Source organism: Cebus imitator, unplaced genomic scaffold, assembly GCF_001604975.1.
Source record: "Cebus imitator isolate Cc_AM_T3 unplaced genomic scaffold, Cebus_imitator-1.0 Scaffold290, whole genome shotgun sequence".
In the NCBI taxonomy this organism is placed as follows: domain Eukaryota; kingdom Metazoa; phylum Chordata; class Mammalia; order Primates; family Cebidae; genus Cebus; species Cebus imitator.
In genome coordinates, this window is record NW_016107605.1 from 1,700,556 (window position 1) to 1,724,036 (window position 23,481).

At 37.0% G+C, this 23,481-nt stretch overlaps 2 protein-coding genes across 4 annotated transcripts in view; one reads left to right on the plus strand and one right to left on the minus strand.

Moving 5' to 3' along the window:
• Window positions 1-23,481, minus strand: part of CTNNA3 (catenin alpha 3) — a 1,771,160-nt gene that overhangs the window by 986,541 nt on the left and 761,138 nt on the right. The gene's annotated exons all lie outside the window — the stretch shown is intronic.
• Window positions 20,128-23,481, plus strand: part of LRRTM3 (leucine rich repeat transmembrane neuronal 3) — a 178,386-nt gene continuing 175,032 nt past the window's right edge. Inside the window, exons 1-2 of the mRNA XM_017502079.2 lie at window positions 20,128-20,721; window positions 21,055-22,586. Coding sequence (XP_017357568.1) covers window positions 20,718-20,721; window positions 21,055-22,586 — 1,536 coding nt within the window. The 5' untranslated portion in view covers window positions 20,128-20,717. The remainder of the gene's footprint in view (window positions 20,722-21,054; window positions 22,587-23,481) is intronic.

Below are 23,481 nucleotides of genomic sequence, written 5' to 3' on the forward strand. Positions count from 1 at the left end.
AAGAGAATAGGCTGGTTTGTCCTACCCCAAAGTGAAAATGTACCAATAGCTAGTGGTATCATATCAAAAGGACTCCTTTTCACAATAAGCAAGATATGACAACCACCTAAATGCCCATTGATCATGACTGGATAAAGAAAACATGGCATATACACATAATGGAATAGCATTTGGCCTAAAAACAGAAGGAAATTCTGCTATATGCATTATGCTAAGTGAAATAAGCCAGGCATGGAAAGACAAATACTACATAATTTCACTTGTATAAGGTATCTAAAATAATCAAACTCATAGAAACAGAGAGTAAATGGTTGCCAGGCAGTGAGTGAGGAGAAAAGAGAAAATTGCTTTTTAATGGCTATAAAGATTCATTTATAAAGATAAATAAATTCTATAGATCTGTGTACTACATTGTGCCTATAGCTAATAATATCGCTTTGTGCATTTAAAATTTTGTTAAGAAGCAGATCTCATATTCAGTGTTCTTAACATAATAAAAATATTTTAGTAAAAACTTAAGAATTACAGCTAGCAAATGAAAAAGGAATAATAGACTATTATTTTGTAATCTCTGTTGAAGTAATAGATTTATGTAATAATCATCAGTGACTACTAAACCATTACATGAATAATTGACAGGGGACTTGATAACGGGTGAATCAGTCCCACTACACCTAAATCTATGGATCAATCTTAACACCATAATAAAGAGATATTAGGTATTACAGTCTTCCTGATAGAATGTAGTGGAAGGGCCTCAACATCTTGAATGAAGTATTCTTGCCAAAACATCAAACCTGGATCTTATCAAACCTCCATGCCTAGAAATAGCTTACAGGAAGTGAAGCATTAGAGGAAAATTTTAAGCCATATCATGGAGAGGTACTCAACAAAATCCAGAAGTGGGAATTTTTACAGGACAAATAACTCAGTTTATTTAAGAAACAAAGTACAAATGAACAATAGAGAGAAGAGAGAGTCTATCTTCAGAAGTATCTTTGAAAGTCCACTTTAGAGGGTCTTTTAGTAGTCTGCACCAGCCTTTTAAGTTTAAAGGAATTGTAGACTAATATTAATCTACAATTAATTCCCGGATACAATATGAGGAGCTACTTTTGACTTTATTTCAAAAATTGACAGTGGGCCAGGCGCGGTGGCTCACATCTGTAATCCCAGAATTTTGGGAGGCCAAAGAGGGTGGATCACGAGATCAGGAGATCGAGACCCTCCTGCCTAACACGGTGAAATCCTGTCTCTACTAAAAATACAAAAAATTAGCTGGGCGTGGTGGCATGTGCCTGTAGTCCTAGCTACTCAGGTGGTTGAGAAAGGAGAATCATTTGAGCCTGGGAAGCAGAGGCTGCAGTGAGCCAAGATCAGCCATTGCACTCCAGCCTGGGTGACAAAGCAAGACTCCATCTCAAAAAAAAAAAAAAAAAATTGACTCTGTATGTGTGTGTATGTGTGTGTGTGTGTGTGCTCACACACGTGTGCACATATTGACTGATCTTTGTTTACAAGTCATCAAATTTTTGCTAACTTTTTAAAGTGAAACGGTAGCATTATGCACTTTTTTGAGTTTGTATCTCTTAGAGTTACATTGAGATGAATTATATGATGTCTGAGATTTGCTTCAAGATGATCCATGAGGGTGGGGTATAACTGGGAGTATAAAAAGACAAACCTTGGCTTTATGCTAGTAACTCCTGACACTGAGCCTGAGCGATGCACACAGGGAAGTCCATTAATTATTCTCTCGACTTTTATATATGTTTGGAAATTTATATAACAGAATGCTAAGCAATAAAAAATATTAAAATATGAAATTAGACACAAAAAACCCTACTGAGGTTTTGATCAAGTTGCAATTAATTTATATACAGATTAATTTAAGCTATTGATTCTTCCAATTCAAAAATGTATTTATGTCTGTTCATTTTGTCCCTCAATAACATTTTTCTTGTCATAAGCATTGCCAGTTTTGTTTCTATTTTTTAGGTACACACTGCACACATTTCTTAAACTTACTTAGAGGTAATTTATAATTTGTATGATTTTTTCAATTTCACTGATTGCAAGTCTTTTGTGTTTTACTAACAATAAACAGTTTGAAAACAAATATGAAGCAACTGCTTTCGTATACTTACTTTGTAATTTTCCTAGTTACTATACTGTTTTTCTAGTACTAATAACTGTTCACTTGACTCTTAGATATTTCAGGTAGACAACCTATAATCTACAAATAAATAATTCTTTTTCTCCTTTCTTTAAAAAATATGCACTGACAACTGTATTGAAAGGGTTGATATCCTTTCAGTTGTTTCCTGAAATCCTTGAGAGGTTTTCCATCTTAAAGCAAAGAAAAACTTGTATTATGTTCCTGCCAGACTTCTAGCTCTCAATATCCCATGTTAGAAACTTTCAGATTTATATACTCAATGAGTTTGCACAATGATTGACATTTTCAATTCACTCTACCATCAATTATAGTTCAGAGAACATCGTCAATATCTAGTAGTTGGGAATATCTCCCTCAACAGATATCAAAATCCACTGGAAAATTAGATAAGAGAAGGCTTCCTTGATTCTTATTTTCAAGCTGATGAAATAAGGTAATTAAATTAAAAGAAACCCTTGTCATAAAGCAAATATGGTAAAGGACATCATAGGAACTGACCAAAAAAAATTGAAGCCAATTTCAAAACATCGATATGAATTTTCTCAACATGAGGGATGCATTTTGTAGAGAATTTACATTATGATTTTACAAGACATTATCTTGGCCTCATTACACATAGCACATCTGGAAATCATCTACTTGAAAGTCTTGGATAGAAGTTCTATTGATGGCCTCAAATTGATTCCGATATTGAAAAGTCTAAAGGAAGTTAGTACATGCCACAGGCCAGTCTATTTGGCATAACAGAATAAGTCACCTAATTTTCCCAAAAGGTGGGAAAAGACCAAAAAAGTTGGACCAGGACTTCACATTGATCTTGTATTATATGAAAACTTTGCCCTTTAGTATACTGCTCCTCACAGTGACTTCAAGTCTTTCACTTCTACCTCAAACCTTTGGGATGACAATGAGACTCCATGCCAGTTTCTTGTAGCATACGGACTGCCAGACACAATTATTTCTGACAACAGGCCCACATTTGTTTCAGTCAAGTTAGGATATTTGTGGACAAGGATCTCATCCAAGCTGTCACCATTGTGCTTCACCTATTTTACCAAATGTTTGGAACAAAGGGTTGGTGCAGACTATCAAAGACACTCTGAAGTAGACGTTTGAAGGTTCTGATCAATAATTCTTGCCTGGTTTTCATTGCCCAATATGTTATGCATGTTCTAAGAGGCTCTGGTCATGCTGAATACTACTGAGGTTAAGTTTCCTAACTTGTGTCAACCGTCTCTATTGAGAATAAACTGAAAACTTATAAAATGAATAAGAGAATATTCTAGCTGCTGCCATGGCTAAATCAATCATTTTTTTATTATTAATTTTTATCATAGCTTTGCTTTGCTGGCACTTAATTGAGCTTTTATCTCTGTTGAGTCTAGATAGTGCCATTTTTTATGGAGTCACAAAGCATCCTGTGCTTTCTTCATGATAGGGCTCCCGACATACATTGTAGCAAGTGTTAATAGTATGGCAGACAAGATTGTAAATGTGGAAATGTATCTTTTCTCTTAATTCTTCAGCACCTAGAATGGGAAGTAGCACATGGTAGACATACGAGGACCAGATTACTAACAGTTATTTAAATGAGGTTTCTTCAAGCTGGATTTTAAAGCCAGCCTTCTTGACATTGTATTGTTGGCAAGTTTTTATTTATTTATTTAGGCTACAGGTATTTCCAGTAAGGTCCTCATTGAAAGCCTACTTACGCTAGGGAGCCGCTAGAGATAATACCAGGGATAAGAAACAGGAAGAGCAATCAGCTCCAAATAAGGAACTGTCCCCAAATTGCCCCTGCACACCTTGTTAAACACTCCAAATCAGGAGTGAATACAAGATCACTACCTTCAGACACAAATGAAATTTCCTTCAGAACAGGAAATTTCCTTCAACCAATTTACTCAGGTTGGAAGCAAATGACAGGGCAAAGAAACTCCATCTGCAACACTTCTTAGTCAAATAGAGACTGCTAAGTGGCGAAAAACACACCAGTTCTCTGGTTGATTGGTCGAAATTTTGAGTGATCTTCCCGCTTAGTACATAATTTTCCACTTGAACTTGATCACATCTTGGGTAACATAGACTTGTGAGTCAACTACAGGTATTCCCAGAGAATCATAATTATGATTATGATTCAGGCATTAGGAGTAGTGACTCCTGCATTATGTTTTCAAAAAACATATATTGAGTATCCTTTATCTATTAAGAATAGAATTCAGAAACAAATGTGATGCCACACTCACTAAATTTAAAGAATATTCTATGGGGAAAAGGGCAAATAAACAATTTAATACTATGCATTTATATGGCATGTACAAATGGTTTATAAAACAAAAGTGCATATGAGGAAGTCACCAAAATCCCTAGAAAATGTTTACGAAGATTATAATGTTTTAGATACATCTTATAAAAGATTCCACCAGACAGAAACTGGAAGACTATTCCAGTAAGAGAGAGTAGCATAAACAGTGATTTAAAGTCTGCTAGAAGATGGCTTGTTCAGGGAATAATCAATGCTTTAGTGTGACTGTACTGCAGGTTGCATAGCATATTGGATTGTAAGTGCAAGTAATGACAAAAGAATAGATTTTTTTTTTTAATTTTTTTTGAGACAAAGTCTCACTCTGTGCCAGGCTGGAGTGCAGTGGCGTGATCTCGGCTCACTGCAAACTCTGACTCCCTGCAAATTCTGCCTCCCAGGATCAAGCAATTTTCCTGCCTCTGCCTCCTGAGCATCTGGAACTACAAGCATGTGCCACCCCACCCGGTTAATTTTTGTATTTTTAGTAGAGACGGGGTTTCACCATGTTGGCCAGGATGGTCTCGATCTCCTGATCTCGTGATCCACCTGCCTCAGTTTCCTAAAGTGCTGGGATTACAGGTGTGAGCCACTGTCCTGGCTGACAAAAGGGTAGACTTAAACCAGAATGGTAAATAATCTTTGTATTAAGTTGAATTCATTGTCCTTCAATGGCTTCGCTTAAAGCATCTGCCAAGTCTTATACAATATGACTCTGCCAACTTTACCACTACCCTTAACCATCAGCTCTGATGGAAACTCAGGGTGATCACCTTTTCCTAGAAAGCCAGACTCATAAGTCAGATAGCAACCTATAAAACAGCATGAAAAAAAAAAGTCAGATTTTTCTTCTCTAGAATTTTAAATGGAAAATTATCCAAAGAATGACAAAGACAGTCACAAGGTAGCATGTAGGCATTGAAGATATCATGTAAAGCCAACTCCATGGCAAGCAAAAAGCACGAATAAGCTAGACCCATGAGGCCGAACAGAGGTGAACACAAGACAGGTGATGCTATGAAGAACAGCATAGAGGCAGAGCACTGAAATGAAGCTATGGTTCCCTCTCCAATATGGTTTCCACTCTTCTTGAAAACCAATTGTTTGCCTTTATCTAACAAAAATATAAACAAAATAAGAAACTTGTGCATCGTGATGATGAGTCACTATTTAACCAGAGGTCATAGTGAGCTATTCATGAGATTTAAAGAAGACAGCAATGTAAGCAATTTTGGATAGTATACTGGGAAAGGAGTAAGACCAATCTGAAGTTGGACTTTGCGCCATTCCACTGAGGACTAATCACATCTCAAACAAGAAGGAAGCAATCATTCTTGTGTTTAGCTTGTCACTTGGAAAGGAATAACTTGCTACTTAAAATATTATGTGAACCATGTGGAAGACAGATGATGTGTGCTAAAATATTAGTAATTTCTTTCTTTATCAGAGCCAATAATGCACGTTTCAGTGACTAAAGGGAAAGAAAGCCTGTATGATTCAAAATTGATAAAGACTGTTCTATACATTTCCAACTATAGGAGGAACTTAAATGTTTTGCCCATTGCAAAGAATGCCATGCATTAAATTCAAGTTAATAAAAATTTTGCATCATTGTCAATATTAGTAGGGATTACCTTTGGATGTGAGACCATGGTTCAGATGTTTTATAATAAATGTATATCACTATTACAATGCAAAGAAAACAAACAGAGAATAATTGAAGACTTGTTTGTTTCCTTTCCAGCTAACAAAACAGATCTTAAGTCCCAGTTGTCTAGTTAAATCCATATGAGGTTAGTCAAAAAGTTATACAAAATGTCAACTACTGTTTTTCACATGGTACAAAAACATTGATTTGACTTCAAAGAAGACTGAATGATTATAAGAAATAGACTAATCTCAAAGGATCTAGGTTCTACTCAAAGTCTTGTATCTGTGTCACATATTAATTAAACCAGTTATTTCATCTCTCTGGTCTTCATTTTTAAATCTGTAAAATGTAGACTGGACAAAATAATCTCAAAATCCCAATTATGTGAGTCTCTTAAGCCTTTATATTGCTATCACTTGGTGTTACTACAGTATTTTCCAGGTTTAACTTGCAAAGCTTGTAAGCCACTTGAAATTATGTAAAACCTCTCAAGTCTTTTAGAACTGCCCACAGAAAATATTCAAAGCCTAAGCATCAGGACTAATGGCCTGAACATATAATGACATGTTTAATTGTTTTGTTTTCTCTAGGCAGAAGCCTAGAGTATTTCAAAAAGAAAACACAATGACTGAAAATTAAATATACTAAATCAAAAATATTTTCATGATTTTAACTAAATACTATAAAGAGAAAAAATATAGAATCAATGTAGGCTGTTGCTTTTAGAGAAAGTCTGGCTGCAAATGTAGCCAATGAAGAGAAGAAATTTTATATTACTATGTGATACCTATTACCAGATTTCGCATACAGGCCCATATTGGGTTATCAGAAGATACAGAGTTAGATATTTAATAAGTGGTCACCTACTTGAAATTTAAATTGACTTGTAAAGCTCTACTTCCCAGAATTGTAAACACCCACTAACACTGACACACCACACCACCACCAGAATCTCATGCATAGGTTTTCTAGTTTATACTATAAAATCACAAATGCAAATTTGCAGATAGCAAAGTTTACATTTTTTAAAAATCTGAACATTTATTCCAAAGCATAAGTGATAATAATTAAAAACAAAATTTTGATACAAAAAAAGTAGAAAAATAAATACAAATACCAATTCAGAGTACAGTTTGTTTCTTGTAAAAGTTTACATAAAATTCCATTCTGTTTTGTTAAAAATTAAAAGTTCTTTTTTTTTTAGAAGAAACATTGGGTTCAGAAAAATTAAACGCCTATAAGATATTGACAACATTTAAGTTTGCAAAGTTATAATAAATAGAAAGTATGAAATGCCAAAGAAAATTTAGTGTGCATGAACACAACAGCCTGAAGAGTCATCCTATTTTTGCCAAATATATTCCTTCAATATCTATAGCAAAATACAACCCACAAAAACAGTAGTTAAAAATATTTTTTCCTAGCATTTTTGGAGGCTGCTGGGCTTGCTGATATTAGCAGGTTGCTCTAGGTTAAAAGGAGGATGTGAGAGAAACCTCACCAAAGTGATGATTCAAAATCCATAAAGAAATGAACAAATTGGAAAACATTTTAATCACACCCACAGTAGAGTAAATGAAATAATGGCTGACACCCTTAACGAACTATACAGCCAAAGAAGCCACAAGTAAATACAATATACCCAAGTTTCTTCTAATTTAAAAGGCTGTATTGAGAAATCTGTACATATTAAGAGACCTTATAATGACACTAGTGCAAAATAGATCGGAAGACATGGATAAAAAAGGAGGACAGCGGCTCACTTTTACAAAGACCTTCAGCTCCCATTTTCAACCTTAATTTCTATGGCAGGCTTCCCAGTCTCCTTCCCTCATCTCCTGAATCATCTGCCATGTCTGAAATCTGTCATGAGAAATCCATGTCTGAAACATGTCAGATTGATCGCATGCTTTTATCATCTCTTTCACATCAAAACTCAAGCAGTGACAAATGAATACAAATGTGGATAAAGAGAAAAGAGGAATGAACGAGCAATTTCTAAAGATTTTTGGAGAACAGAATACATGCGAGAGGCAAGGCAGCCACAGTCTAAGTGCTTACTGAAGGGGGACCTTATGTTGTGCTGTAAAAATCGTGAGAAGCGCCAGAAGTAGGGGTCACTAAAAAGATGGGGACTGATCTTCATGGAGAACGATCAACTGCCAGATTTCCATCTTTACCCCAAGCAATCAAAAGACTACTCCATCCTTCTAACAGAAAAGAGGAGTTTATTTTCCAGAAAATTCAAACCTGAAAAGCTGAAAAGCTACATTGAAGTATACTAGGCATGGCAGTGAGGCTTTGGACTGAAAACCTAAGACTAAAATGAGAATATACATACTGAACTTGGGGCACCTTGTACCCTTTCCCTGCCTTGTCCCCAGAACACTGGTAGGAGGTGCATACCTCTCATGCAGGAGAGGTTGGCAGTATTCTCTGGGTATGTGAGGAGTGGAGTCTTTATACATGCACCTGAAGCAAGCCCTCTGTCTAATCTTGCTAACACAAAATCCACAGCCAAAACCTTGTCTTCTTACAGGGTACTTTCTATCAGCTTTTGGTGATCCACTCATTAATCTGAATGAACACACAAGAATCTTAATGGTGGAGAAATGCCTCCAACATGAAATGAGCCAACATGAACTGGCTAAATTACCTCAGAGGAAATAGTGGCCCTGCAGCAAGCAGTATACCATGTGAGAAAAAATGTCATATCCATAAGAGTAACAGTATGCTATGAAGAAGGGGAAAAAAGACAACTTAAAAAGAGCTCGTGGGGCTAACCAATATGATCACCTAAATTAGGGTGGGAGTTGGGGGATCAGCAAACTGTTCTGTAAAAGGCCACACAGTGAGTATTCTAAGCCTGCAGGATTCGCCATCTCTCAACTCTGCCAATGTAGCTGGAAGACAGCCACAGACAATGCATAAAAGAATGCACATGAATGTTTCTTTACTTATAAAAACTTGACTTTATTTATACTGCTTGACCCATACGTATCATTGCTGGCTTTGAATGTGCCATAACCTTCTGACATCTGATCAAAATTCGTGATAAATAAATAAAAGATTATATCATAAAGCATAGACATTACTCTGTAGGATGGAAAGAGATTAAAGAGATGGAAAACAGGAAAGAAAAACCAAAGGATCAATCCAGAAAATCCAAAATCTGTTCAGTAGAAGTTCCAGAGACAAAGAAAAATGAGGAAAGATCATTTTTTGAAACATACATTTGTATAGAATTGAAGGACATGTCTCCATATTTTAAAAGTCCACTGAGTACCCAATAATTAACGGGAAAAAAAAGCACAAACCAAGGTACATCTTCATACAATTTCCAAATACCCAGGGGGAAAAAGTATCATAAACACTTCCAGAGGGATAAAAAATAGATTACACACAAAGAAATAGGAATCAGAATAGCGTCTGATTCTCTACAGTGAGTGTGGTATGGGAAGACAGTGAGTCAATGTCTCAAAGATTCTGAGGGAAAATTATTTACCACAAAGAATTATATTACAGCAATCTACTAATCAGTGATACTGTACTAAAAAAAATAGACATGAAATTTTTATTTCACATGCACTCTTTCCTCAGAATCTATTAGTGGAGCTGCTTCAACAAAATGAATAGTAAACTAAGAAAAAAAATACATGGCATCCAGGAAATGGGGATCCTGTTCTTAAAAATGGTGAGGTACTGGTAAATAGCTAGAATTGGATATTGCAGCCAAGAAACGGAGTGCTGCAGGAAAATGGGATTATCTGAATGGCTTGAGTGTTTGGAAAAGTTAGGCATCTGACATATATTTTTACATGCTGGGACAAACAACAAGCCCTAGATACAGACAAAACAGCACATGTAAAAGAGGTAGAGAGAGAGAGAAAATAGGAACAATCCTTAAACTGCAAGAAAAATAAAGTGTTGAATGTGAATGGCATACCGTCTAGCACACTGCTTAATTCACTGGTTGTCTTTGCTTGCACAGTGGTTGTGGGTCGTATCACCTATTTACTTAATAATGTACTAATAATAACATTAACATGGGAAGCAGGGAGAGTAAATGATACTGACTCCTCAGTTAAAATTGCAAGAAATTAAAATATCCACAAAATACAAAAATATTATGAGAATGAAACAGTAGCTAAAATAAAATGATTGCACCTAGAAAGAGTAATTGGTAAAAAGTCAAGAGGGAAGAGCAAGGATGAATGTTTTTAATATGAGACTTTTCTCCTATTTGCTTTTTAAGCTACAGTATGTGCATAAACTGCAGTACTCTGTGCTTCCTTAATACCTTCCATTTCTCAGACTTACCTATTAAATTTTAAGTACCCCGGGAAAGCTAATACTATAAGCCATTATCAGCTAATACCATAGGATTCATTTGTTGATAAGTGGAAAAATGCCCAAAAAGAACTGGGTCACCATAGGCACCTGGAGACAAAGCAGAAATGAAAGAAAATCAGTACAGGAGAGGTAAGGAGGTGCTCGGGGGAAATTGAATTGTAGGACACTCAGTTGATGTCCAGAGAGCTGGAGAATTGGTTGGTATGGAAAAACCCCACACTTCTAGTGTCAGAAGTGTGGAGTATATAGAAAAACAATTTTCTTTTTCTTTTTAATGGTGGCCAATGAAAACCCAAAAGAAGACTATATCTGAAGTGACAGGGTTATGTGAGTTGCTCCCTACTTGCTCTCCACTGTCAACACCTCAGAAAGGGATTTTTCTGGCCATACTATCAAATGGTCATTGCTCTTTCTATTCTTCTTCATAGCACTTATTACTACTTGACATTGTAGTGTGTAGCTATTTTTATTTTTTACCATCTCATCGACAAGAATGCAAGAAGTCCTCTGGTGCTAGGCAGTTTGTCTTATTCACTCCTGTAAACCCAGCACAAAGAACAGTGTAAGAGTTTAATAAATACTCATTGAATAAGCAAATGAATTCTCCACTTATTTTTCTACCAGAAAAATGTTTTATTTTTATTAAGGATCTGTGGCAGTTGCTACTAGGGACTAAGTCAATTTTTGCTTGACTCACGATTTTGCCACATGGGGGCTCTGCTGTTAGCCAGAAGTGTGTCCTAAGCATTCCCCCACATTCTTAAGGGAACTATTCAACTGGGGATGGCCACAGCTACCACGTATTAACAGTACACGGAAGGATCCTCCAGTCTGCCATATAGGATGAGACATATTAGAGTAATATAAGGACCCACAGATTCCTGTTCTCTGCTATTTCATTGCAAACCATGCAGGGATTCTCATTTCTCAGAAGCTTAATATCTTTCAGATCTGGGCCCTAAAATAATTTTTTTTTTTTTTGAGACGGAGTTTAGCTCTTGTTGCCCAGGCTGGTGTGCAATGGTGTGATCTCAGCTCTGCAACCTCCACCTCCAAGGTTCAAGCAATTCTCCTGCCTCAGCCTCCCAAGTAGCTGGGATTACAGGCATAGGATACCACATCTGGCTAATTTTGTATTTTTAGTAGAGATGAGGTTTCACCAAGTTGGTCAGGCTGATCTCGAACTCCCGACCTCAGGTGATCCACCCACCTAGACCTCCCAAAGTGCTGGATTACAGGTGTGAGCCTCCATGCCCAGCCAAATTTTTTTTTTAACCAGACATTGGTTCAGAAACAAAAATAAAACCAACCTATGGCATAGCTGCTTCTTTACCAAAATCAAGATTGTCTATTATCTTTCTCCTCCTGGCGACTGGAGAATTTAATTCCTAAAGCTGATGTAATTGCCAGGAAGTCAAATTTTTAAAAACACCAGTCTATCCAGTTGAAACTATTATATATAGTGCTTTAAAAATACAATATGAGATTTTCTTCAAAAACTCTTGTTACATCAGAATATATGTGAAGTGGATATTGCGAAATGTTATGATACCATTTAAACAACACTGAGTTTACATTCAAAGCACAGTCATAGATGCAAAGAAAAACATCCAATATTAAGGTATAAATCTGGTAAAGAGATACTTATAGTCCCGCTAAAACTCTTTTTTCCACTGTGAGAAATTACAGGAAATTTAGGAATATACATAAAACTGTAAGTTTTACAGTGTGACTCTGGTGCCACATGTTCCTTCACGGAATTTGTTCTGAATGAAAAGCTAGAAAACTGATTTATCTCAGCTTAAATGACTACAAATGAATTTTGATTACTGTCCTCTTGATAAGAATTTTTTGTGCCTCAGTTAGATGAACACTTCTACAGCAATACAAAAATTTGCAGATTTGTGTAGCAAGTACCAACAACAAATGATTACTGTTGCTGATTAAGGGCAAAAAGGCAATTGTGATGGGATGTGAAGAACAGAAATCCTGGTGATATGAATGTTAACCAACAAAGTTCTCTAACTTGCCATTTAATGCATTTGCTGAATTCTCCAATGGTATAAATACCGCAAAGTAGAAGCACAACTTTGCTCCAAGCTCTAAGTCCTGTATTATTCAAAAGTTCTTCAAATCTTAAATTGCTACCAAGAATGAATGCATGCCCCAAATATCCACTTGAGGGCTGATTATCCTGCCCAAATTAGTGAATAGACGCTTGCTAAACACATACGCCATGAAAACTGACTCTGTGCAAGTTAAAGGATACAATGGGAAAACAAATGCAGAACATGGAACAAGCTATGGTCCAAATGACCTGACATCCAACAAATAAATGGCATTACAAAATGAAAGACACTTCAAATACATGAAAAACAAATGCAACGTATGGGCTCTTTCTAAGATCTCGATACAAACAAACCAACTTGAAGAACTTGTTAATTTTGTTAGGTTTAATAAAGGTAGATGATTAAAGTAAAAATCTACTTCTTAGAAAGGCATACTGAAATGTGCGTGTTTGTAGATAGACAGACAGACAGAGATAGATAGATAGATAGATAGATAGATAGATAGATAGATAGATTATAAATACATATGTTGAATATTTGCTCTTAAAATACTCCATAAAGAAAAAAAATTGCACATATGTGGGAAGAGGTATAAGGATAGATGAAATAAAATTAGCGAAATAGTAATAATTGTTGGAGTTGACATTTATTATACTAGCCTCTCTACTTTTGCGTATGCTTTACATTTCTGACTGAAAAGAAGAAAAACAAGTATTTCCTTGACGTTGTATAGTCTTTTCAGCCTTCAGAAGTCTGCCACTGAAGGTTATAGTGTTGGCTAGATTTCCATATTCTCATATTTACCTTAGAACTACCTTTGCAGGAAGTGACAGTGAGGAATGCAATAAAACCTGAGAATATGGATTGACATTGCAGCATAAATATATCTTCAGGTGAATGGGAGGGAGACATGTTGGAATGTCTCATTCACTAAATCTGCCTTTTCCCAGAAAGACACTGAGAGACCATTTTAATGGTCAGACCTGGAATATTCTTTATTCATTTATCTAAGTCAGAGATATTCACTCATAACCATATGTGACCAGACAGAGTTTTTTAATGGAGCCCTTAAAGCAAGCAGATGGAAATCAAGGATATTTCAGAGAAGTGTTAATGCTCTGATGAAGATCTGGATATAATTACAAATGTAGACATGCATATGAGTATTCTAACTAACTAGAAATGAAAAAAATCATTTTCACAGCTGTAGGGAACTCTACATTGGCATTCTGACAACCCTGTTATGTGTTTGGGTCACAAACATCAAGCTGTTTACAAAAGCTAAATCAAATGTATCTATTGGTGAAAGTACTTTATAAGCTAATACACAGAATATTGATGGTATAGGCTGTATAATACATGGCTTTGGTATTAAAATTTGTGTAAAGGAAATACTGAGGAATGTTTCCTATAATATTAGAAAATTCTGATATGCCCTTGGTCATGCTAATGATCCTTGGTAACCCTTAATATATTTTCATGGTCACAGAGCCTATACAGAATCAAAGGAAAATTAATTTTCTCATAGATATTCTGATTCCAGAAATATCTGTAACAATTTATAAATATTGTACATGTACTTAAACATAAAGTATGAAAATGATTCCCAAATAAAAACCCTTAAAAGTGTATAAGTCAAGTTTTATGAATCCCATTTTGCAGGGGAACAAACTGAGACCCTGAGAAGTTTGCCCAGAATCAGTTCCAAATTCTAAATGTCAAATGACATACGCAATAAACAGTATATGGGCTGAGTCCAAATGTTTTCTTACCTAGTCTTTTGGGTTTTTTTCTTTTTTTGAGATGGAGTCTCACTCTATTGCCCAGGCTGGAGTGTAATGGCACGATCTCGGCTCACCGCAACCTCTGTCTCTTGGGTTCAAGCAATTCTCCTGCCTCAGCCTCCTGAGGAGCTGGGATTACAGGCACGCACCACCCTGCCTGGCTAATTTTTGTATTTTTAGTAGAGATGGGGTTTCACCACGTTGGTCAGGCTGGTCTTGAACTTCTGACCTCGTGATCTGGCTTCCCAAAGTGCTGGGATTACAGGTATGAGCCAAGGCACCCAGGCCTTCCTTACCTAGTCTCTATGTAATCTTCCATTTCAATTTTAATCAAATCTTTTGGCTCTATTGCCCTTCAAGGCCATATGTAAAGATGTTGCCTATGTCTAGGTCATTTGAATGGAAACCCATTTGTTATTGTTTGAGGGCTAATTTTGCAAATTATTTTATAACTTTCTGTTCAAAAAAACACCTTTAAAACATTTAAAAATACATCATGATGCTTTGAGGCTTATAATATTAAGAAAATATTTTCAAGAATTAAAGTCTAATGAAAGTGAATAAAAGTGAGAGCCAAATCCAGATATAATTCAAATGTGTTAAACTCTGCGTCTTGCTCCTAAAATATGACCCATGAAAACAGTTATGGCTTAACTATCCTTAGGGGTGCTTAGCCAATAAAGATGAGACATCTTTAATTTCCCTCTTTATTTCATACCACTTCTATTTCCCTAGAAAAGTTCTGTTGATTTTATTTAAAATATATCCAAAATCTAACCAATGCTCACCACTTCCAACACTAACATCCTGGCCCAAGCACCATCATCTATCTCCTGGATTGATATGGTAGCCTCCTATGGCGTCCCCTACTAAGAGTGATCATCTCAGTCAGTTTGTGCTGCTGTAACAAAAATACTATATACCAGCTGATTTAAGCAGTAAACATTTATTTCTCACAGTTCTAATGGCTAAGGAGTCCAAAATGAAGGTACCAGAAGGCCTGATGTAAAGAGAGCCTGATTTCTGGCTTCCTAATAGCTGCCTTCTCTAATAGCAGAGAGAGAACAAGCAAACTCTCTCACGTCTGTCTCTTCTTATCCTTATAATCCCACTGATCTGTCATGAGGGATCCAATACCATGACCTAATTATCTCATAAAGGCTCTATCCCCAAATACCAGCACATTGGGAATTGGGGCTTCAATATATGAATTTGGGGGAGGGTAAATGAAAACATTCAATCCATAGCAATGATCCTTTTAATAGGTAATTTGATCATATATTAACTGCACAAAAATCTCCAGTTAGCTCCCCATTCTCTCCATAATAAAGCCAGTATTCTTACAATGTCATCCAAAGGCCTTCCACGACCTCCCTCTCCAGTTATTCAATCACTTGTTCTCTCCACTCTAGACTCATTGGCCTCCTTGCTGTTAATGGAACATATGATCTGCTTCCACGTTAGGCCTTTGCACTGGCCACTCCGCACATGTCTGTTTAAGTCTAACAAGCTCATCTCCTTCAATGTTTGCTCAGGCCAGTTTCTTAATGGCCCTAACCATCCAATTTAAAACTGCAACCCATCTCATACCTTGCACTCCCAATCTTCCTTATACTTTTCTTTTTTTCATAGTATGTATGATCTACTAATATACTGTATATATTTTTAATTCTCGTCTTACCACTTTAGAATGTAATCCTCACAAGGGCACAGGTCTTTATTTTGCACGCTAATGTATTCCCAGTGTCTGGAACAGAGTCTGGCACATAATGGGTATTCAAATTATGTATTTTTAAGATAAATAAAATATCTGAAGTCAACAACTGTTAAGATATCAGTACATCCTCTTTCAGTTATGAATTTCCAAGTTTATATCTGGCAATTCAGTTTCATATTGGAGGACTGAAATTTGGCAGTATTGCCAAACTGAGGTTTGATTTATTAACCCAATTTAAACAAAATATGTTTAGCTGTCTGAAGTACTATAAGCACAATAAAATAAAAAGTCTTTAGATATATGACACTATTTTTATAATTACATAAATCATTAAGGCCTTAGATACATTGGGGATATTTAACTTGTCAGGTAGTTTATGGTTTGTTCTGTATGTAATATTAAGTGCAAAAGATGTTGCTAGTTGCTAAATACATAATGCAGTACAATTTGGCTTCTGCTGAAAGGCAAATCAGAAATAATCAGCTCACTATAGCCGACAAGTAAAAGGAGAAAAAAACTTTTGAAAAGTATACAGGCAAATTACTAAAATCTTTTAGAATACAACCTTTTCTTTGCTTTTTCAGGAACTGCTCTATGTCTTTGCAGTAATTTCTGCAGTCTCAAGTATCCAGCATGGCTTAGAATTATATTATTTTGTTTTGAATTTCTCAGCTAGATTTATGGGTAATCTTCCCTCTTCAAACAATTTATTATCCTGAACCAGATCAGACCTGGTTGTGATGCTAACTTAAGGGCCAGTGCCAAGGTAGGGGCCATCCACAGTCCTGGAGGCTGAGCCAATGCCAGAGTGGCTACTGATTACGTTGAGAAAGAGATTGATGGTCAGTATTTTTTCCTTAATATCATTTTATTATGAACATTTTTCCTTGTCAATCAATATATTGCTATCAAAGCATTTTTACTGCAGCACATCATTCCTATCATGTAGTTTTTTCTTGTGGGTACATAGTAGGTGCATATATTTGTGGGGTACGTGAGACGTTTTGATATAGGCATGCAATGTGTAATAATTAAGTCAGGATAAATGAGGTATACATGCCTCAAGCATTTATTCTTTGTGAAACAAACAATCCAGTTAGGCTTTTAGTTATTTTTAAATGTACAATTAATTCATTATTGACTATAGTCTACCCTGTTGTGCTAGCCAATACTAGGTCTTATTCATTCACTTTAATATTTTGAACCCTTAATTGTTAGTATTAAGGGTACATTTCAATTATAAGATCTAAAGGATAGGTGTAAAGTCAGAACTATGCAGTAAGATAAGATCAGAACCAAGATAACATAAAAGTCTCTGAAAACTAAGAGCAACATGTGTAACACGGCAGAGAATAATATTCACCATAAATAATCCAAGATTTTTCCCAGGAAAAGCAAAGTGAGAGCCCACATTCTCAGTGGGTTCCTCTGTTCTGTCACTGGGAAGTGAAGCATCATGAGCAAGAAGCACAAATTGATGGGTTCTTCACCCTCCTAGCTCTTGGGCAAAACAGATGTCTCAGTGATTATCCACCGAGACCCAGAGAGAGTGAGGAGAAATATCACAGCCTTTCAAGCAATGGAGGTATGAGAGAGTAGTTATAAATATAATTCCTGTTTTTGAGAGATACACGTTGTCAAGCCCATTTGGGATCTTAAATGATAAAGGTTCAGTATTATCCTTCTGTATTGAGCAAAGGGGAATAGTCAAAAGTATATTTACTGTTCTCATGAAATTTGTAGTTTAACCATGAAGATAAGAGATATCTCCATGAAAAGTAAAGATCACTTGCTGATCAACTAAGTGTTCTCACTTTCTAGTTTTTGTCTTTGTAGATACATCCTTTAAGAATACTTTCTCCAAAACTGTTTCCAGTCTCACTAACTGAGGAAATTTGCAGGACTCAATCCCATGTACAAATCTCCAACATTATATAATCAGTTATGCCGTATCCATTGTATTTGTGACTCCCATAAAAATATATTTTTCCAATAAATATTTATTGCATATCTGCAGTGTACCAAGTGCTATTGTAGATATTGGAAAAAAGGAAGTAGATAAAACATTACCACTGTCCTCATGGAACTTACATCTCAGTATTATAAGTCTGCATATTCTCTCTTCCTACTAGGAGAAAACACTATTTATAATCATTTCTTCACAGTGAGTTTCTTAGCCTTATTTCATCAGAGGCTATTGAAAAGCACACACTATTCCATCCTCCACCAGGATGAGAATCCTGGGAAAGGGATTGGGAAGTCTATCTTTTTAAGAAACTCACTGTGGGTTTCATATGCATTCACAGATTAGATAATTCCGGGGGAAAACACTGCCCTATGAAGAGCATACTGCCCAAGGAATTGGTAATATCCATAGAATTTCATCTGTAGGACCCCTTTTGATTGTCATTACTAACCTCTACCAAAAATCTCATCCTTGGAGAATGTGAAAGCTCTCCACTGTTTTCCACAGCCAATTCACCCAACAAAAAATAACAAGGCAAACTTGTTCAAGAATACCATTATTTTTAAATAAAATGCCGCTACACGGCAGATGTTACTATGTTCTGCTTTGGGGATGAAAAGAACCAAACATTAATTACCAGTTATGGTCCATAGGACCACAAGATTTGTTTCAAAGATTAAGTTCAGTTGATGAACATAGAGGAAATTGTCTCTTCAAAGAAGGCAAGACTGAGTGAATCCACCATGTACAATATTGAAAAATGCTCACTAAAGTTGTTTTTCATGAGTTAATGACAGTATAGTCAATATTCAGTATGTAATTCTAGCAAGTACAAAGTTAATATTATTTGAATGTGTAAAACACACTGTTCTAAGTAACATGCAGATATTAAAATGACTTAATTCTCCAAACACGAAGTGAGTTTTTGTTTTTATGTCCATTTTACAGATGAGAAAACTGATGCATAGAGAAGGTAAGTAAGCCACTTAAGGTAACATAGCTGGTAGATTGCAACCAGAGGTTGCAATCTAGGTGCCAAAAATCTATGCTCTTAATCACTAAACTGCCCTGTCTTAGTTTTTATTTTTCTTTAGGAGCCTCAGACCAAAAGAAGTTTAGACAATTCTAATAGAACAAGCAAGAATTTGTTGATTACAGCTTCCCTGCCCCAATCCTTTAAGTGGCCTCATTTTCACTGATTTATTTTTTAAATGAAGGTAACAATGCTATTGAATAGGATTGTCTAGTGGTTAGCAGTTCAGCAAAAGAGTGACTTGCTTCTGATGCTCAGCTCTGCCCTGCCAGTCACTTGCTTTATGACCTTGAGAAAGTTACCTCTCCAAGTCTGTTTCCTCATCTTTAAAATAGAGGTTATAATAGGACCTACATCATACTATTGTTTAAAGATAAAAAAAAAAAAGGTATCCCATTTAAAGCACTCCATAAATATTATTAGTGTAATAAATAGCAGTAACATCAATAAACTATGAACCAAATGATCTTGATTCGTATACTAACACTAAAATGGTTTATTTCCCTTCTAATTAAAAGAAAATTACAACAACCAAAACAAGAAACCAAACCATAGCCATAAAACCAATTATATCTTCTGTGAGAACACTGGAGGTACTACTGGACACATTAATTCATTTCTCATCAGTCATCCCCTCTATTCCAAAATGTTTGTGTTCTAGCATCCTGACACCTTGCATAATATAATCACTGTGACTCCAAGAGGTCAAATGGGCAGGCAGTTAATGCTTCTCTGTGAAAAGCTCAATAATTCATTTTATAAATTTCCGTTTAAAGCCTACCTTGAGGTTAAGAAAAATTGACATTCGGTCTATGAACTTAATGTCAAGCTCCAGAAAAACTCTGGGCAGCACCTGTTTAGCAATTAAGTGGACTCAGACAATAAAGACGTTGCCAAATTGTAAAACAAGACTTGGAAATCACAGAAAATGTTGCTAGTTATTGATTACGGTGACCATTCACTTCCTACTGAGCCACCCAAAAGAATCATTCATTTTCCAGCAGAGAGCCTGCTCATTTGCAAGATAAAAGAGAGACATTTCTGCACATGCCCATAATGTTCTTCACCACTGGGGGCAGCTTTACATAAGACTGCATTCACTGAAGCCAAAGCAACAGTCCGAGCAGCTTTCAGAATGACAGTCTGCAGAAGTGAGCTGAGCGTGTGCGCGGTACGGGGCTCTCCTGCCTTCTGGGCTCCAACGCAGCTCTGTGGCTGAACTGGGTGCTCACCACGGGAACTGCTGGGCGATGGAATACAGATGTGGCAGCTCAGGTAGCCCCACATTGCCTGGAGGAACATATCATGTTTTTCGATAAGAAGAAATTGTAGGAGCCAGTTTTTTTTTTTTTAACCGCCCCCCGCCACCCCCAAAAAAACTGTAAAGATGCAAAAACGTAATATCCATGAAGATCCTATTACCTAGGAAGATTTTGATGTTTTGCTGTGAATGCGGTGTTGGGATTTATTTGTTCTTGGAGTGTTCTGCGTGGCTGGCAAAGAATAATGTTCCAAAATCGGTCCATCTCCCAAGGGGTCCAATTTTTCTTCCTGGGTGTCAGCGAGCCCTGACTCACTACAGTGCAGCTGACAGGGGCTGTCATGCAAGTGGCCCCTAAGCCAAAGCAAAAGACCTAAGGACGACCTTTGAACAATACAAAGGATGGGTATGTTTTGTCATTTTTCTTCTTTCCTTCTTAAAAACAAAAAACAAAAAACCTCTAGTCTGTGTAATAATTCTGCCTTAATTATTTTAGAGATTACCTTGCTCTGCTCTAAGACTATGAATTTATTTGCTTAGTGGACACATTTCCTTGTTTAACTATTAAAGAAAAAAAGCACTAAAGACAGTTCTCTTTAATTACAAAGAGATTATATGTGATGTTAAACGTTATCTAGATTTAAATTTAAAAAAATGAAAAATACATGCCTATTTTTGCTTGATTAAAGATTAATTCTTTTTTGGGGGGATAACTTTTCTAAGTTGTTTTTATTTCCAGGTTTCAATGTAATTAGGCTACTGAGCGGATCAGCTGTAGTACTGGTTATAGCCCCCACTGTCTTACTGACAATGCTTTCTTCTGCCGAACGAGGATGCCCTAAGGGCTGTAGGTGTGAAGGCAAAATGGTATATTGTGAATCTCAGAAATTACAGGAGATACCCTCAAGTATATCTGCTGGTTGCTTAGGTTTGTCCCTTCGCTATAACAGCCTTCAAAAACTTAAGTATAATCAATTTAAAGGGCTCAACCAGCTCACCTGGCTATACCTTGACCATAACCATATCAGCAATATTGACGAAAATGCTTTTAATGGAATACGCAGACTCAAAGAGCTGATTCTTAGTTCCAATAGAATCTCCTATTTTCTTAACAATACCTTCAGACCGGTGACAAATTTACGGAACTTGGATCTGTCCTATAATCAGCTGCATTCTCTGGGATCCGAACAGTTTCGGGGCTTGCGGAAGCTGCTGAGTTTACATTTACGGTCTAACTCCCTGAGAAACATCCCTGTGCGAATATTCCAAGACTGCCGCAACCTGGAACTTTTGGACCTGGGATATAACCGGATCCGAAGTTTAGCCAGGAATGTCTTTGCTGGCATGATCAGACTCAAAGAACTTCACCTGGAGCACAATCAATTTTCCAAGCTCAACCTGGCCCTTTTTCCAAGGTTGGTGAGCCTTCAGAACCTTTACTTGCAGTGGAATAAAATCAGTGTCATAGGACAGACCATGTCCTGGACCTGGAGCTCATTACAAAGGCTTGATTTATCAGGCAATGAGATCGAAGCTTTCAGTGGACCCAGTGTTTTCCAATGTGTCCCGAATCTGCAGCGCCTCAACCTGGATTCCAACAAGCTCACATTTATTGGTCAAGAGATTTTGGATTCTTGGATATCCCTCAATGACATCAGTCTTGCTGGGAATATATGGGAATGCAGCCGAAATATTTGCTCCCTTGTAAACTGGCTGAAAAGTTTTAAAGGTCTAAGGGAGAATACAATCATCTGTGCCAGTCCCAAAGAGCTGCAAGGAGTAAATGTGATCGATGCAGTGAAGAACTACAGCATCTGTGGCAAAAGTACTACAGAGAGGTTTGATCTGGCCAGGGCTCTCCCAAAGCCAACGTTTAAGCCTAAGCTCCCCAGGCCGAAGCATGAGAGTAAACCCCCTGTGCCCCCGACGGTGGGAGCCACAGAGCCCGGCCCAGAGACCGATGCTGACGCCGAGCACATCTCTTTCCATAAAATCATCGCGGGGAGCGTGGCGCTTTTCCTGTCCGTGCTTGTCATCCTGCTGGTTATCTACGTGTCATGGAAGCGGTACCCTGCGAGCATGAAGCAGCTGCAGCAGCGCTCCCTCATGCGAAGGCACAGGAAAAAGAAAAGACAGTCCCTAAAGCAAATGACTCCCAGCACCCAGGAATTTTACGTAGATTACAAACCCACCAACACGGAGACCAGCGAGATGCTGCTGAATGGGACGGGACCCTGCACCTATAGCAAATCAGGCTCCAGGGAGTGTGAGGTATGAACCATTGTGATAAAAAGCGCTCTTAAACGCTGGGAAATAAGTGGTGCTTTATTGAACTCTGGTGACTATAAAGGGAACACAATGCCCCCTCCCCTTCCCTCTCACTTTGCTGGCAAGGTCCTTCTCTGTCCGTTTTAGTGCATTCATAATACTGGTCATTTTCCTCTCATACATAATCAACCCATTGAAATTTAAATACCACAATCAATGTGAAGCTTTAACTCTGGTTTAATTTAATGCCTATTGTATAAGACTCTTTATTGATTCCATTAATGTCGCATTTGTTTTAAGATAAAACTTCTTTCATAAGTAATCCCCCACATCTGCTGTTCCATTCCTGGTGGGACCAAATCTACAGTTACAGGAGCTTTGCAGCTCACTGGCAAATCAAAGAAAGAGGTGAATGATCCCAGGTGCTCAGAGCTTGAGCTGAATCTTGGAGATGACTCAGTTATGCGAACATTTTAAAGACAGGCAGAGCCTTTACACCAATGCCTGACTTAAAAAAGAAAACTGCAAGAAACTATCAAAAGATGGTGCTACGTTAAAGCAGCACCGTGAGCAGTTTCCAGGGGTGTCTGAATTACAGTAAGGCAAGCACAGGGACAAAGTGATAAAGGGTTAAAATACTGCAAGTAGACAACTGCAGAGTGTGAGATGATAAAAATATAAAGTTTTCGACTCCAAGCTTTGTCCCTGAAACCCATCCCTGTAAAATCAGACTTGAGGTTTCACTGTCAATTTCTTCTAGCCTGTGTGTTTCATAAATAAATAAATGAAATAACATTTAGAAGCCAGATTTCTCCACCACTCCTCACATTAGTTAGGGAGTTTTCAGATAAGGCTTATGAATGGGAAAGCAGCTTGCTACAGGCATATGGTTGAGAGC